The sequence below is a fragment of the Festucalex cinctus genome, chromosome 9 (genome assembly GCF_051991245.1).
Source record: "Festucalex cinctus isolate MCC-2025b chromosome 9, RoL_Fcin_1.0, whole genome shotgun sequence".
Taxonomy (NCBI): domain Eukaryota; kingdom Metazoa; phylum Chordata; class Actinopteri; order Syngnathiformes; family Syngnathidae; genus Festucalex; species Festucalex cinctus.
The window spans coordinates 6520103-6534497 of NC_135419.1; the positions used below are offsets into that span (position 1 = coordinate 6520103).

The 14395-nt window shown below is 39.8% G+C and overlaps 2 protein-coding genes across 2 annotated transcripts in view; one reads left to right on the forward strand and one right to left on the reverse strand.

Annotated features, from left to right (window-relative positions):
* LOC144025592 (uncharacterized protein C3orf85-like) overlaps nt 1-1134 on the forward strand; it is a 1786-nt gene extending 652 nt beyond the window's left edge. The window contains exons 3-4 of the mRNA XM_077531809.1: nt 1-19; nt 910-1134. The exon at nt 1-19 is cut by the window's left edge and continues 67 nt beyond it. Coding sequence (XP_077387935.1) covers nt 1-19; nt 910-988 — 98 coding nt within the window. The 3' untranslated portion in view covers nt 989-1134. The remainder of the gene's footprint in view (nt 20-909) is intronic.
* A 561-nt stretch (nt 1135-1695) lies between these two features.
* LOC144025591 (neuronal acetylcholine receptor subunit non-alpha-2-like) lies at nt 1696-8188 on the reverse strand. The gene is made up of 6 exons (XM_077531808.1): nt 7706-8188; nt 6590-6741; nt 5326-5370; nt 5011-5120; nt 3177-4083; nt 1696-2358 (listed from the first exon to the last, which is right to left on the reverse strand). Exons 1-6 carry the CDS (start codon nt 7773-7775, stop codon nt 2185-2187), a joined length of 1458 nt encoding a protein of 485 aa, XP_077387934.1. The 5' UTR covers nt 7776-8188; the 3' UTR covers nt 1696-2184.
* Between the last annotated feature and the right edge of the window lie 6207 nt (nt 8189-14395).

Consider the following 14395-nt stretch of genomic DNA (forward strand, 5'->3'; position numbering starts at 1 on the left):
TTGACCGCTCTATGGTGGAGTAAGTGACACAATATTATCACTGATGTGGTGCCCATCGGCAATTTTGTACTTTTAGAGGCAAGTGAGACAGTCCTGAATCAAACACTAAAAGCTTAGGCCCCTATTTTCATGCCTAGCTTAAATTTAGCGCAAAGTGCAGTCTAACTGTGCAGATGGTTTGGAGTGTTCTCTCTTTTGGTATTTTGCTTGACTGGTACAGATAAAAGAGGGCATTTTCAAATCTACCAATATTGCACCGCAAGTTAGACCTGGCTTTACAGAGTTTAAAATGAAACTATGAAAATAGAAATAGAAATATCCTTTCTTTTCAACAAAGTACATATGGAGAATGACTTGTGTACAGTATGCCAGTATTTTTTGTATTTATTGGCCTTTGTCAAATACCAAATTATCGCACCACATATTCTGCCTAGCAACAAGCGACTACATAAATGTTGATCTGGCACAAAATATTCCACATGTAAAGGTTTATTATGACAGGGTATGTTTGTTTTTTTGTGTTTCTGTAAAGCGCTTTGTGACAGCTCAGGCTGTTTGAAAGTGCTATATAAATAAACTTGACTTGAGTTGATCAATCTGTGCACAACAGATTGCATTTCTGTTTAAATTAATATGAATGCTGTCTGTGACTTTTAGTACATTAACCGGGAAGATAAATTAGCAAAAATAAGAAGATTAGGCCTATTCTATATGTTAAGAAAGACTGCTTGACTTCATACCAGTGGATGGGATACCACCATTTTCTAACATATAAAATGTCACTGAATGTATAGTTGTACTTTGATGTGGTTTTATTGATATTTTAATTATTTATGTGAACTGATGATCTGGCATAATTTGTATCATCATAGTCTTATTATAAATATAATTTTTCCATCGATTTTGCAGTGAGTACAACAGGCTGTACATGGAGATGTTGCGCAATACCAGAGCTCACTTGGACAGCCAGACGGGAGGACGCAAATAGAAAACAAGAAGACAAATGACATGAGTGTTGACATGGGAGACAAACATGATTATAATGTGGCTAATGGCAGGGGAATGTTTCGTGTTTCTGCTCTGTAGATTTTTTTTTAGATGCAATTGAGAGTGGCAATTTAACCTTTTTTTATGGTAATAATTTAGCTGCACTGTCTACCCAATAATATCACAGGGGCGGAATCACATGAAGGAAACAAGACCTATGCTGGCTGAGACCCACTTTGAGATTTCATTCCAATGCAGAAAAACTGTTTAGATTTGTTGTGAAACATGCTGACTCATGCTTAGATTTGTCTTATTGTGTAGAAGTGGAATTCTGTATATTTAGTGGATGAATGAAAAAGAGCGTTGCTGCTGCAATAAATATTAGTCATGATAATAATATACGCTCAAGTCATATTCTTTTTATTATCATTATTATGTACAATGGAAATAGTGGTGTTCTGTTCTGAGCAATATATATATATATATACTGCATACATATCAGAATTTTTAAAAGGCCTTTAAAAAAGAAATACTGCTGTTTCATTTTTTTTGTGACCACTAGGGGGTACTGTCACATACTGACACTCTTACATCGCCAGTCTTGTATCTGCTACAATTTTATGCAAACAAGTTCCATGCATGCATCGCATTGCAATCTTTTTGGACTGATTAAAGCACAATCTTTGGAAGACTATTTATGGATGAATAATAAGTCTTTTTTTTTTTTTTTTTTTTTTTTTTTTTTTACCAGTAGTTCACCCTCGTGATTTTACTATAGTCTTCAATAATGACTTTACTTTAGTCTTCAATAATAACTTCACTATACATATATGGAAGCCACTCTGTGTAAATGATGAAAATACACATTTCAAGCAGAGATAGCAGGGAATATTTGTATATACAGCATAAAATTAGCCAACAAAAATGTCATTGTTCTTCAAAGGGGATCTCTTTTTCCAGTTACATGATACATACTTGTCAATTATAATTATAAAAGTTTAAAGTATAGAGGTGTATACAATAAGAAAATCTGTTAAAGTAAGTGAACAAGTTGAAGAGACAGGAATTTCAAACAGACAGAGCTGTGTGGAAGACCAGCGTGTGGTAAATAAGAGCAAAAGGATTATTACAAGGATAACAGATCCCCTTTAATAAATATTGTTAGTGATTTATCGACTGAGATATCCGTGGCCTGTGCTAAAGCTGTGAGCTTGACGTTGGATCCTCACTTGCAATTGGTGGCGGGATTTTGAGGAACATATACAGAGCTGGAGTGAAGATAAGGATGGTGCCAAGTATGGAGACGGTCAGGAATGCCCACAGGAAAATTCTGTCTAGCACCTGGGCCACAAATTTCCAGTCTTGAACCACCTGGGAAAAAAAAGGGGAATGTAAGTATAACAAGGATATGCTATATTTACAATATAACAGCATATTAAAAACAGATTTTTTTTCCACATAAAAATAACATTTTGATAGCAATATTTTATAGCCGCTTTCGTTAGCTGCTCCAGCTAGTTCTTGCTAGCCACTTTACTGAGCCACGTTAGTGAGTTCTTACTCAATTTAGAATTCTAGAATTAGAATATAGCTTCAAGTTTCAAGTTTCATCATTATTTACAAACATGTTGAAAACACTGAGGAAAAGAGGCCCTGGTTGATTTCTTATACTCTGCTACCACCTGCTGGCCCTTTTTTGTAACAACTACCGTTGCTTTAAGCGACCTCTTCAGGTCAGAACCTGCATCAAAGGCTTTTGTATGCTCTACCATAAAAACAAAAACATAAAAAAAAGATATAGCTGCATTTTTAGAAACATGGAAATATTTAAAATACGAGGTAGAATGATTTTATATGTTTTGGGGAGCAAATAAGTTAAGAAATCCTTCTTTTTTTTTTGCACAAAACTAATTGAAATTCAGCCATTTCCATGGTGCCTTGTAACTATAGTTGGGAAATCTCTCCTTTGGACTAGTGTTGAGGAACTGCCACAAAAATTCATGCAAGGTAGCTTGAGAAAAACATAGAATGTCGCTTTTGAAAAACCTGTCCAAAGCCAAATGGATTGAATTTTACTTCATATGCTGCAACAGATTAGTAGAAACCTCCAGAAAATCATTTTATACTCTGAGAGCAGTGTCTTACTTTCCCCCACAAACATTCTTTATACCGACACAAGGTCATCTTACCTCTCGAATGAAGTGTTCCTTGCGGATGTGTCTGCTGATGTAGCGTACTGAGTAGATGGCCTTCTCCAGCATGGTGGCCCAGGCCTCGTCCTCCTTTCCATCAGAAGCTGTCTGTCCACCGCTCGCCCTCTGGCCCCCTCTCCGACCTCCAGATCGCGGCTTCACCTCGGGACTTTCAGGAGCCAGCTCCGGGTAGTGGTACCGGTCGATGTGACCTCGCATGCACAGCAACCTGGGCAGCTTCTGAAGAAAGAGGTTGCGGACCCACGGCGACATGGGGTGGTAGGTGGCCGACGAGCGGTGGTGCACGTTGATGACGAAGACGGTGACGATGATGGAGAGCGTGACAAAGATCATGATGAAGAGCAAGTACTCGCCGATGAGCGGGATGACTTTGGAAGACGAGGGGATGATCTCCTCGATGACGAGGAGGAAGACGGTGAGCGACACGAGGACAGAAGTGGAGAGCGACAGCTTTTCGCCTTCGTCGGACGGAAGGTAGAAGACCAGCACGGTCAGGAAAGACAAGCCCAGACAAGGGATGATGAGGAAGAGCGTGTAGAATAACGGCAACCTCTTCAGGATGAACGAGTACGTGAGGAAGGGGTAGGAATACATGCCGTCCTTCCTGTTTCCTTTTGCGCCCGTGGCGTTGAGTATCTCCCATTCGCCGTTATCGAAAAAGTCCTTCCGGTCCACTTGGTGGTCGATCAAAACCAGGTCTACCATGTTGCCGTCGTAGGTCCAAGAGCCGAACTTCATGGTGCAATTCTGGCGGTCAAAGGGGAAAAAGGTGACGTCCATCGTACAGGCTGATTTGTAACTGGCAGGCGGTGTCCAGGTGATGACTCCGTTGTACTTGACGATGGCTTTGGTCATCAAGGAGCCCTCAAACCGCCCGTCAGCACTGAAGAAAAATCATCGTCACAGAACTTCGATTTTAGACTTGTGTAAATCATTTTTAAAACACAACAGCACATTCTTGTGGAATAGTTGATGAATAATAGAATGTTTTAGTTCATAATGTTTTTGCCCAATTTCTGAGAATCAACATTTTGTTTGAATTATTGTCACTCGCATTCTTTAAATGCTAAAGCATTGGTTCTCGAACTTTTCTTACACCAGGTAACAAAAAATACTTCACTCTCCAAGTACAGTACTAGCATAATAATAACCAACATTGCATGCAGTAGCATAGTAGGTGCAATTGTTTGTCAAAACCAGACCTGAGGTTATATTCCTAAAAAGTATTTATAATATTATTGTCAGTTTGACTTTCTGCACAGTTTGAATATTAGCAACATGCTTAAATATAGAAGAATAAAAAAAAAAGTACTTAAATAATAATTCTGTTGTAATATATTGCAAAAAATGTGCCATTTTTGTAGACAGGTTTAAAAAAAAAAAATTAATGGATTCATTGTACTTAACATTGTATGCAGCTGAACTGTACTTGACAAATTACATTGAATTAAAATAAAAGTTTAAACCATTGTAACATGATGCACAGGTGGCCATTTTGCAGCTGCTTTTGGTTGTTACCTGCGCCCTGAGCAGCTGTGACGTCATTTTCAGTCGACAGCAAGTGGCAAAATGGCTGCTCACTGGGTTGGATTTGGATTTAGTTGCTTTAGTCATATTCCACAAACGTAATATTAATCAGAATACCGTGTGTTTAGACTAGTGGAAGCACATACAAGATATTATTGCAACAAAAAAATCTAGGGGTTGACTTTCTCATTAAAAGCTAGGGTTTCCTTCCTTTTTTTTTTGCACATAATTTATTTGCAATCTTGCAATTTTGTGGAAAACTGATGAAAATGTTGGATCTTACTTTTCATACAGGACAATGTCGGGGAGCCAAATGTTTTCAGATGGAACTCGGATGGAAGTGATGCCTCCGTATTTATCTGGATTCCAACGCAGCTTGTAATCAATCCACTGCTGCTCAACACACAAAACAAAACACACCACTTTTTTTTTTTTTTTCATTCGCTTTAAGCATCAAAATAAAGGTTAGGTCATTATAGTTAGTTATGTGGCTTTATGCAGTTTTTTTTTTTTTTTTGGCAAAAAGAAACATTGATTGTTGTGTCATCCATTTTCTATTACATAGCCTATACAGTGAAATGTGTGGACTCCTGCTTACCTGCCAAAGCCAAACATTAGTCGTCATTAGCTGGTTCTTTTCATCCTAAACATAATAACACAAATAAAAGAGGGATATGATTATGAAGCGATAACAAATGGACCTGGGCCTAATTAATTTGGTTGTATTTGTATGACTATAATAGTCATCCCATAAGCTAATTGACAGTGACAACACATTTAGAGTCATGGTGCATATAATTGCCATTTAGACAATTATACCAATCATTCACCTCATTCGCTACACGTGCACAAGTGTATTAAATCAAGAAAAAAAAACTGTCCTTGCAAAGATAATTATGTTCATTGTGACGCTGTCCGATTGGCCTGAAGAGCTTAAATGAAGGACAACAGGCAAAAGAGCACTAAGCACTTAAACTGAGAGGCACGGACCAGACTCAAGAGGTAACGATTAGAGGTAACGTAAACGCTGTAGACATCTGCAAGCGAGGGAGTGTTTCCGACGAGCCGCGGCCTTTAGCTGTCACCCTCACTTGGACGTTGTGGCCGTCACACTGAGCAGAGGTGAAGCATGATCTAATACTGAGCTTTGCAGCAGCCAATTAGGCGGGCAGAGAGGGACGGCACGGAACACATTGTCGCCTCAACCCCTTTTAGTCCAAAATACAAAAGACCACCTGACTGAAACTGTTCTTTCTCTCACCCAAGAAGGGGCTTTGTATTCAGTACATGTGGCAGATGGAAGCCAAAATGGTTGGGATGAATATTTCACACTGGGGAGCGTAGCGCATCCATTAGCATCCTCCATTTTGCCTCCCTTTGAACAAACCAAAGCATTTCATCCTATCAGCGGCAGTGCCTGAAATATTAAAAGAGCACTCCAATCGGAGATGGGATGCATGTGGATATATGAAGGAAGTGTTCGGGATCTGTTTTGAGGGATTCAAGAACTTGGATGGTTCCGAACTTAAAAAAAAAAAATATATTATTATTATGAGCTGTCTACTATTAAAGTATCTTGTTGATAAGAAACTATGTTAAGTGAGTTGAAAATCTTTACATAGCACTTTGCTGCCATCTTGTGGTATCTATAGGCATCTACAAATGGATTTTCACCATTCAGTGAGATGACTACACCACTGAAATGTACAGCTCAATAATAAGTAATGTGAAAACGGAAAACTTTTTAAAACAGTTCTTGGATTTCATGCCATTGTGCAAGTGTACCTAATGAAAGCAAGTTTACATTAGTCATTGTGAAGTTGTGAAACAGCAGTAAAAGCAGTTGGCGTGTTCCCTCTCACCACATCGACCAGCTGGGAGATCTTCAGTCCGAAGCGGACTCTGATGGTGTCGTTGGCATGTTGGATGGGCCTCACCCAGCGCTGGTAGCCTTGGAAGAGATTCTTCAGCAGGGCGTCCTCCATCTCCGCCAAGGATACAAACTCATTTGGTGCTAGAATGGAAAGAAGACAGCAACAGTGAAACATAACATCTAACATCCGAATCAAATGAAGAATGAATGTGAAAGTCTGGGACTGAGTTAAAGGGTGTATGTTTTTTTTATAGAATTTATATGTGTAATTACAAGTTGAGCAGTCATCACTGCAGTCATAATGTAGTACAAGTAGGCCCAAGTATGGAATACAGTCACTCAAACAGTCATAAATTTGCCTCTTTTTGTCTCATGACACGATGATGTTTTTCCAAAATAGGCCCACATGAGTTTTCTTTGTGAAAGATTAACACTTTGTAATGGATTAGTTTATATTTGGTGACAATCTGATACCTAGGCGGGTCGGATTGTAAACTACTCCTAACTAAATTGGAATACAAGGACATCAGAAAAATTGCTCAAATTAAGAGCCACGAAAAAAAGTTTAGAATTGCCAATAGATGCCACAGATGGCAACAAAGCACCACTCTTCTCTAAGAGAAACACCTCAACTCACTTCAACAAACTTCATTGACACCAAGATGCCACCAAAGCAGTAGTGTCATTTATTTGGCGTGAATACCAAAACAGCAAATAAGTGATTGGTTCAGCCAATAACAGATAAGTTCCACACAAAAAAAGAAAGTAAGTAATATGACATTATATTATTATCTAACCTACTGCTATACTGTGTGTTGCACGATACAAGTGTTACAAGTGCCCCAAATTTGACATCTACACCACATGTAGGCAAATGTAGCTGACCTATTATGCCAAACTTGTCCTGTGTGTGGAAAAATGTCATACAGTAGTGGAAAGCACTAGTGGAAAAAAACAAAAAAACGTTATTAGTAAAACACATTTGTTCTATAGTGCGTCCGACCTAATGTATTGTGCTGATATGTGTTACCAGTGAGGATAAAGTACCAGTACCTTGAGCTGGATATCAAGGATATCGAATAAATGCATTTGCATCATTTCTTACCACTGCTGGCGGCGAGGGCGAGCGGGCAAGATGCAGCCGAGAGGACGACGAGGAGCGCCAACTTCATCATGTCCTCCTGCGGGCTCCTGCGGCCGCTTTTCGCTTAACGTCTGACGGTCCGGAGACACGCCGAGGGTCCCATCAAGTGAAAGCGGGCGGGCTACGGTCCCAAACCGGGCGGAGAGACGGCGTGCACGCGCTGTGACTCCGGGATGGAGCGTCACAGGGTGGAAGAGGAGGTGGGATGGAGGAGAGGATGAGGGGTGGAGTCAATCGAATGGACGCGGAAATCTACCCCCCCAACATAATAAACACGAATGCTACACAACAATAGCTATGTAGCTTATATGCATACCTTTATTATTAACAAATCTACCATTGAGATGAGTCGTCTATTTTTAGAACGGGTCCAAAATAGCATAGATTAGCGGACTCTTGCTCAAGTACAAACCTTCAATTTTAAATTAATATCGAAAATTTTTAAGTGACTGGGGTATAATGTAACACAAAGTGGAAATCCTTTGTTCTTGCAGTCAATGGTGACCGATGCTTCATTTTAGGATGGACATCCATGGACGCCCACTAGAGGGTGCAAAAAAAAAAAAAAAAAAAAAGGACTCAGGCCTCAATTATTTCAAGCGCATTCTTTGATACACATATTGATATTGCCAGAATCAGAAGGTATATTGTAGTCATATACATATTTGATACACGTTAATTGATTATGCATTTGATATGACATTATAAAAACATTCTTCTTGAGATGGCTCAGGTTTAACAGCATATAAAGTTCATGTATCTTTCAGTTCTTGTTTTTTATTTATTACACATTTGATAAGTTTCATTTGCAAATGGAATTGAACCTGATCCTCTTGTTCCAAAGGGCAATTCTGTACAGGTCAACTACTGCCACATGTTACTAATGGTAGGTCATTATAAAAAAAAACAAAATATAGCATATAGAGATTGACTCCAGAATGTGTGTGAAACATTCATACATGGCTATATAGCAGAACGTCCATCATCATTCAATCCATATAAGACAGTTGGGATGGACTCCTGCATACAAACACAGTGACAAACAGATGTTTCCTATGTTGGAGTCATTCAATTAGTAGCCTACCTTTCACAGGATGTCTGTGGGTGTGGGTGTTCCATTGAAGTGTGAAAATACTCATGGGAACAACACCCGAACAAATGTGTGCAGCCAAATGTTCACTAGCTCCAAATGACAGATTTACATTATAAAACTGTCCATTAGAAATGACTGATGATAATGAGAACGAGATAGACACACTGCCATGATTGAGAAGGGCACGCACACACACAAACAGTCACCGATGGCAGTGGGTTTTCCCAGATGACACCACTTTTGATAGTGTTGCATGTGTTGAGAAACTTGTAGGAAGAGTGTGAAAATGTCAAGCTGACGTGTTAAATAAACAGTTAATGATTCAGACGTTGGGTTTGTGAATTATAATAAATATCTATCCATCCATTTTCTATACGTGCTATTGTGTTCCGAGTCACAGGAGGCTCTGATAAATAAATAAATAAATAAATAAATAAATAAATAAATAAATAAATAAATAAATAAATAAATAAATAAACAAACAAACAAACAAACAAACAAACAAACAAATAAATAAGAGCACTGCAAGACTAAACAATTAAATAAAGGAAAAGTAATAGGAGTTCAAAAGCAAACTACAGTAGACCACCAACCAGTGATAGTAATGTTATAAACCCCACCACTTTCCGATGCGTACTCATCAAACCCTTCTTTATTCCATCCATCCATCCATTTTCTTGACCGCTTATTTCTCACAAGGGTCGCAGGGGGTGTTGGAGCCTATCCCAGCTGGCTTCGGGCAGTAGGCAGGGTACACCCTGAACTGGTCGCCACGCCAGCCAATCGCAGGGCACACGGAGACAAACAACCATCCACGCTCACAGCTAGGGACAATTCAGAGCGTTCAATTAACCTGCCAAGCATGTCTTTGGATTGTGGGAGGAGACCGGAGTACCCAGAGAAGACCCACGCAGGTACGGGGAGAACTTGCCAACTCCACCCAGGAAGGCCGGAGCCTGGACTCGAACCCGAGTTCTCAGTACTGGGGGGGCGTGGACGTGCTAACCACTCAGTCACTGTGCCGCCCTTACCCTTCTTTGTTGAAAAATACAATATTATTATTTATTTATTTATTCAAATTTAAGACATAGTTGTAGGGGTTTACTGGGGAACAAAATCAACATTGTCTCACCTTGAATTTAGAAAGTGTTGTGTAGTATTCCCCATCTCCATGAAATCTTAAGAAGTGTTATTTTAGGTTTGCTAGAACAATTCAGAACACAGGGAACAGGTATTGCCATATTTCCAATCAAATGAGATAAATGTGTTCATTCTATGAGCAAATTGCATATTTCTTTCCAAGAGAATTACTTTTGCGCTAGTTGGAAAGTTCAAAAGCCATTTTTGTTTTTTCAGCTGCTGTTTTTTTCATGGTAGCATCAGATACGATAAAAAAAAAAAAAAAAGATAATAATCTACAACCCCTGCAGGTGAAACGACCCAAATTATTTTGGTGCCCACACTCACAAAGTAGGCTACAACGCATCAAGCACAAAATGCATGTTTGCTGTTTTTGCATCTTCATCTCCTCCCTCTGTCCTCATCGCGGGTTACGATGATGGGCCGGGCTGGGAGAACGGGAGGCTGATTATCACAATGAAATTATCCTGATTTTCTGCTCCACTTGGAGCCGGGGGGGACGAGCAGCTGCTGCCTCCCAGATCGTCCCGTCCGCCTCCCCTCTAATCATTTGGAAACAAAAATTCTTGTGGGCTGGAAACCTGCCGGTTCCTTCCATGACTACGCTGGACAGTTGTGTTTGTAGACCTGTGTGTGTGTTTTTGTGCTGCGGTGGTTTATTGCATGCATGTATTTACTTTTGTTGGGTGTGTTTTGTTGTGGACTGGTTAACTGTGTCCTCTGTTGTTGCGTAATTACATTGTGCATATTTTGGCTGGGTGCAAAGATGTTTGATAAAACAGAGGAAAAAGCCTAACGCCTGCAGGTGTTTATCTTATAATCTCTTTGTTATTGTAAGTATTTAAAAATCTGGTGATAATAGCATGTACTCGACTCTTTACAACTCTAGGAAAGCAATAAAACTGGGCCAAATGCATCAACTGGTGAATGGAGAATGTTTTGATGAATTCATCAAATGAATCATCTTTTGCCAAATTGAAAGACAATTAAATGAATCAACATGCAATATTAGTGAACCTCATATTACAATTCTAAATGTTTGAATGTTTTTGTAAGTACGTGTGTTTGCGCGCGTGTGCACATGCCATAAGCCAGTCGGCAGAATGAACTCTGGCACATCAAAGATGTTGTCATCAGATGTGAGTCAGCTGTGCTTCTTGTGTCTCATCCGTATTTCTATTTGCATGAATGTCTGTTTATTGTATGTGCTTGTGTGCGTGCGTGGTGATGTGTGTTCTTGTACATACTACATAGTGAGGACGAAAATAGTCTTTATCCAACAGAATGAGGACATTTTTGTGAAGTGAGGACATTTTGGCCGGTCCTCACTTCTCAAGACCTCTTTTTGAAGGTCAAGACTAGGTTTTAGAGTTTACATTTGAATTGGGTTATGGTTGGAGTTAAGGGGCTAGGAAATGCATTATGTCAATGGATGTCCTCACAAAGATTACGTACAAGAATTTGTGTGTGTGGGTTGTGTGTGTGTGGGGGGGGGTGTATAGGTCGGTAGGTAGGTAGGCACGGAAAAGTGCAGGTCCAAATGGTCAACAAATTGATGGCAAGAAATGGCGCAGAGATACAATGTTGTTCTTCGAGCAAATCTTTGCTTTGGTTTGCGAACTGAACTTTGAGATATGAGCGCTGAACTCAAATCAACTTATTTCACAACAAGCCACAGTTAGGCACAAAAACAAGCAACTCTTGAAAATAGAGGCTTGAAACTGTTTAAATCTCAAAATGAAAATAAAACAGACAATTACAGACAATAAAACAGACAATTACACTGTAATGACCACAATAATATAACATGCTTAGTTTTAGTCAGTGTCAGTTTTAGTCATGCTTAGTTTTAGTTTTATAACATGCTTAGTTTTAGTCAGTCTGTGGCATTTCCAAACATTATATTAAGAAATGCCACGTGTTAGGAAATGCATTAGCATTAAGCTAACATTATGTGTTAGCATTAAGCTAGCAGACTTTAAGGCGATTTTGAGATTCCTTTAAATACACCGCTGTTGTTTCTTGTCAAGAATAAAAGTCTGTTGGGATGAGGTTTCTACTTTCTCATTCTGTAAAGGCTGAATATTGTATATACTGTACAATATCTCTTCTACAGAATCTCAGTACATTACACCAGTGTACATACGATACTGACCTGTGTGTTTGATGTCTCCTCGATTGTATCTTAACATACAGTGTACACTAGCAGTTACTCAACACTGCAGGGCATCCTCGCACGTGTGTGAGTGTGGGTAGTGTGTCTCAGTGTGACTTGACATGTTCAGAGTGAAATTCATCTCCCTTTCCCATTTGGAGTCAAAGGGATGTTGTATAACCGTCAGCCGCCTCTGGACAAGAGCGACAGATAATGAGGCGCCTTCTGTCACGTCACATATGCAACACATCACGTGCGCCGAGAGCTGCAGTGACAGCGTCAAGAGGACCTCAACTTTTGGCTGACATTATCGCGTTGTATCGTCGGCCTTTAACGGATATGGTGTACTGTAGATGGCAGAGGGTAATGCACCTTTCAACATTCATTATTCATCATCCACTGAAGGAAGTTCAAATGTGTTGATGTTTAAAAGAGAGAAGATCAGCACAATGCACGAGGACAACACAAAAACAAACCTTTCAGTGGATGCTATATTGAAGTTTATATAAGGATACAAAGTAATTAATCCATTTGTTTACTTATCATGGGTTTAAACATGATGGTCTCATTCTGAACACAGCCACATCCCAGTTAACAAATAGGAGGGTGTGTACACTTTTGCACACTTTTTCTCTATTTTTGAAAAAAAAAAAAATCAATTGAGTATTATTGATTTCAATATGATGTAGTCTGTTCCCATTTTTTACATTCACAAGAACCTGCCATTTGAACAGGGGTGTGTAGACTTTTTATATCCACTCTAAGAAGATCATTCAAGACACCTTTCACTCTTTCCTTTCAGTTAAATGTTTCTATAAATTTCCCCACCATGTACAAAAAATAAAGGGAAGAATGTTAGCAGTGTCACTAGTTGATTACACCACAAAAACAAAAGTTTAGATTTGTAATTGCATTAACTACATATCACTGTATATGAATCATTATCACAATGAAAGCATTTATTTGGGGCAACAAAGTATCATTATTTGAAAGAATCGAAAGATTATAATGTCCTACTAATAAAACATAGCGGCTATGACGGCAGACGACTCGTTGCATTTGTCATAATGATAATCTTGTGCGTGACCTTTGAGTGTGAAACCCAAGAAAGTGCCAGAAGCATTTTGTGTTGTTACACCAAAATACTCTTAATTTCTTCGACAATGCAACTGTATTCGTCTATAAATATGCATCCGGTCTTTCTGCACTCATGTGGATGCCTTTGTGTGTGTGTGTGGGTGTGTGTGTGTGTGTGTGAGCGAATTCAGCAGGCCCCCCCTCGGAATGAATTATTTAGAGAAGAGTCTCCTCGACTTATCCACGGTCGAGCGGCCTCTGGCACGTACCGTTCTGCTCACAAGAGACCCGAATTCGGCAACGTCTGCCGCTGTCTTACCCAACAGCGCCGCACACTCTTCACTGCAGTCCGCAGCTGATGTCCCTTTGCCGCGCCCTCACCTTTGCGCAACTTCTGCACCGAAGACATCGAGACTTTTGGCGTTTGAGGTGACGCTGCAACTTATATCAAAATAAAATGTCATATGCACCAAAACATTCGATTCAAAACAAACATTGTGGACAGCCGCTATCTCGTAGCTGCCCTACGCGTCCGCAGAGAAGAGCCATGTAAAATATTCATCCATATGGCTGGCTTAATAATGTATTATCCCTCAATTTAGCACCCGGAGCTTTGCTGTGCTCAGCTTTGCTCCGACGGCCACCAAGCACAAGAAGTCCAGTTATGCAAGCTTTGAAAATATCAAATTTTCACACTTACAAATTCCGACTAATGCGGTGGAGCAGCTTGTAGAAGGCGCCCCCTCTCCAACCTGCAGCTTGTCTGTTGTCCTTCACATCTTACTGGGAAGGTGAAAAATGCATTGCAGATTTGTTCAGGTGCTTACTGTCTGTCGGGTGTACTATTTTAGGTGAGGTATTTATTGCTGGTTGTTTATTAGCTGGATTATGCAAAAGATATTTTTGGGGGTGCATGCTAAGGCATAGAAATATGACAAGTGTGGATACAGGATTATGATTATTATAAACAATGACAAAAATCCATCCAAATGACGAGCGTCTCCGCCATCTACGAGTTCCAATCAAGTTCCCCATGTTCTGAAGGGCGTCGCAGCAAAAAGCAGAAGTGTCACAACCGTGTCCAAATATAGCCGGAATCACTTCACAGTGTGGCAGCCCGATGCTGAAGTGACCACCCCCTCCATGAGCAAAACTGAAACTGATGGGATACGGCTTCATCTCTGTA

Excerpts from the sequence above, each read along its gene's own strand:
- LOC144025591 (XM_077531808.1), bottom strand. The coding sequence starts at position 7,775 with ATGATGAAGTTGGCGCTCCTCGTCGTCCTCTCGGCTGCATCTTGCCCG. Across the intron at positions 5,371-6,589 it reads TCTCCCAGCTGGTCGATGTG|GATGAAAAGAACCAGCTAAT; the intron begins GTGAGAGGGAAC and ends TATTATGTTTAG. Across the intron at positions 5,121-5,325 it reads CTAATGTTTGGCTTTGGCAG|CAGTGGATTGATTACAAGCT; the intron begins GTAAGCAGGAGT and ends TGTGTTGAGCAG.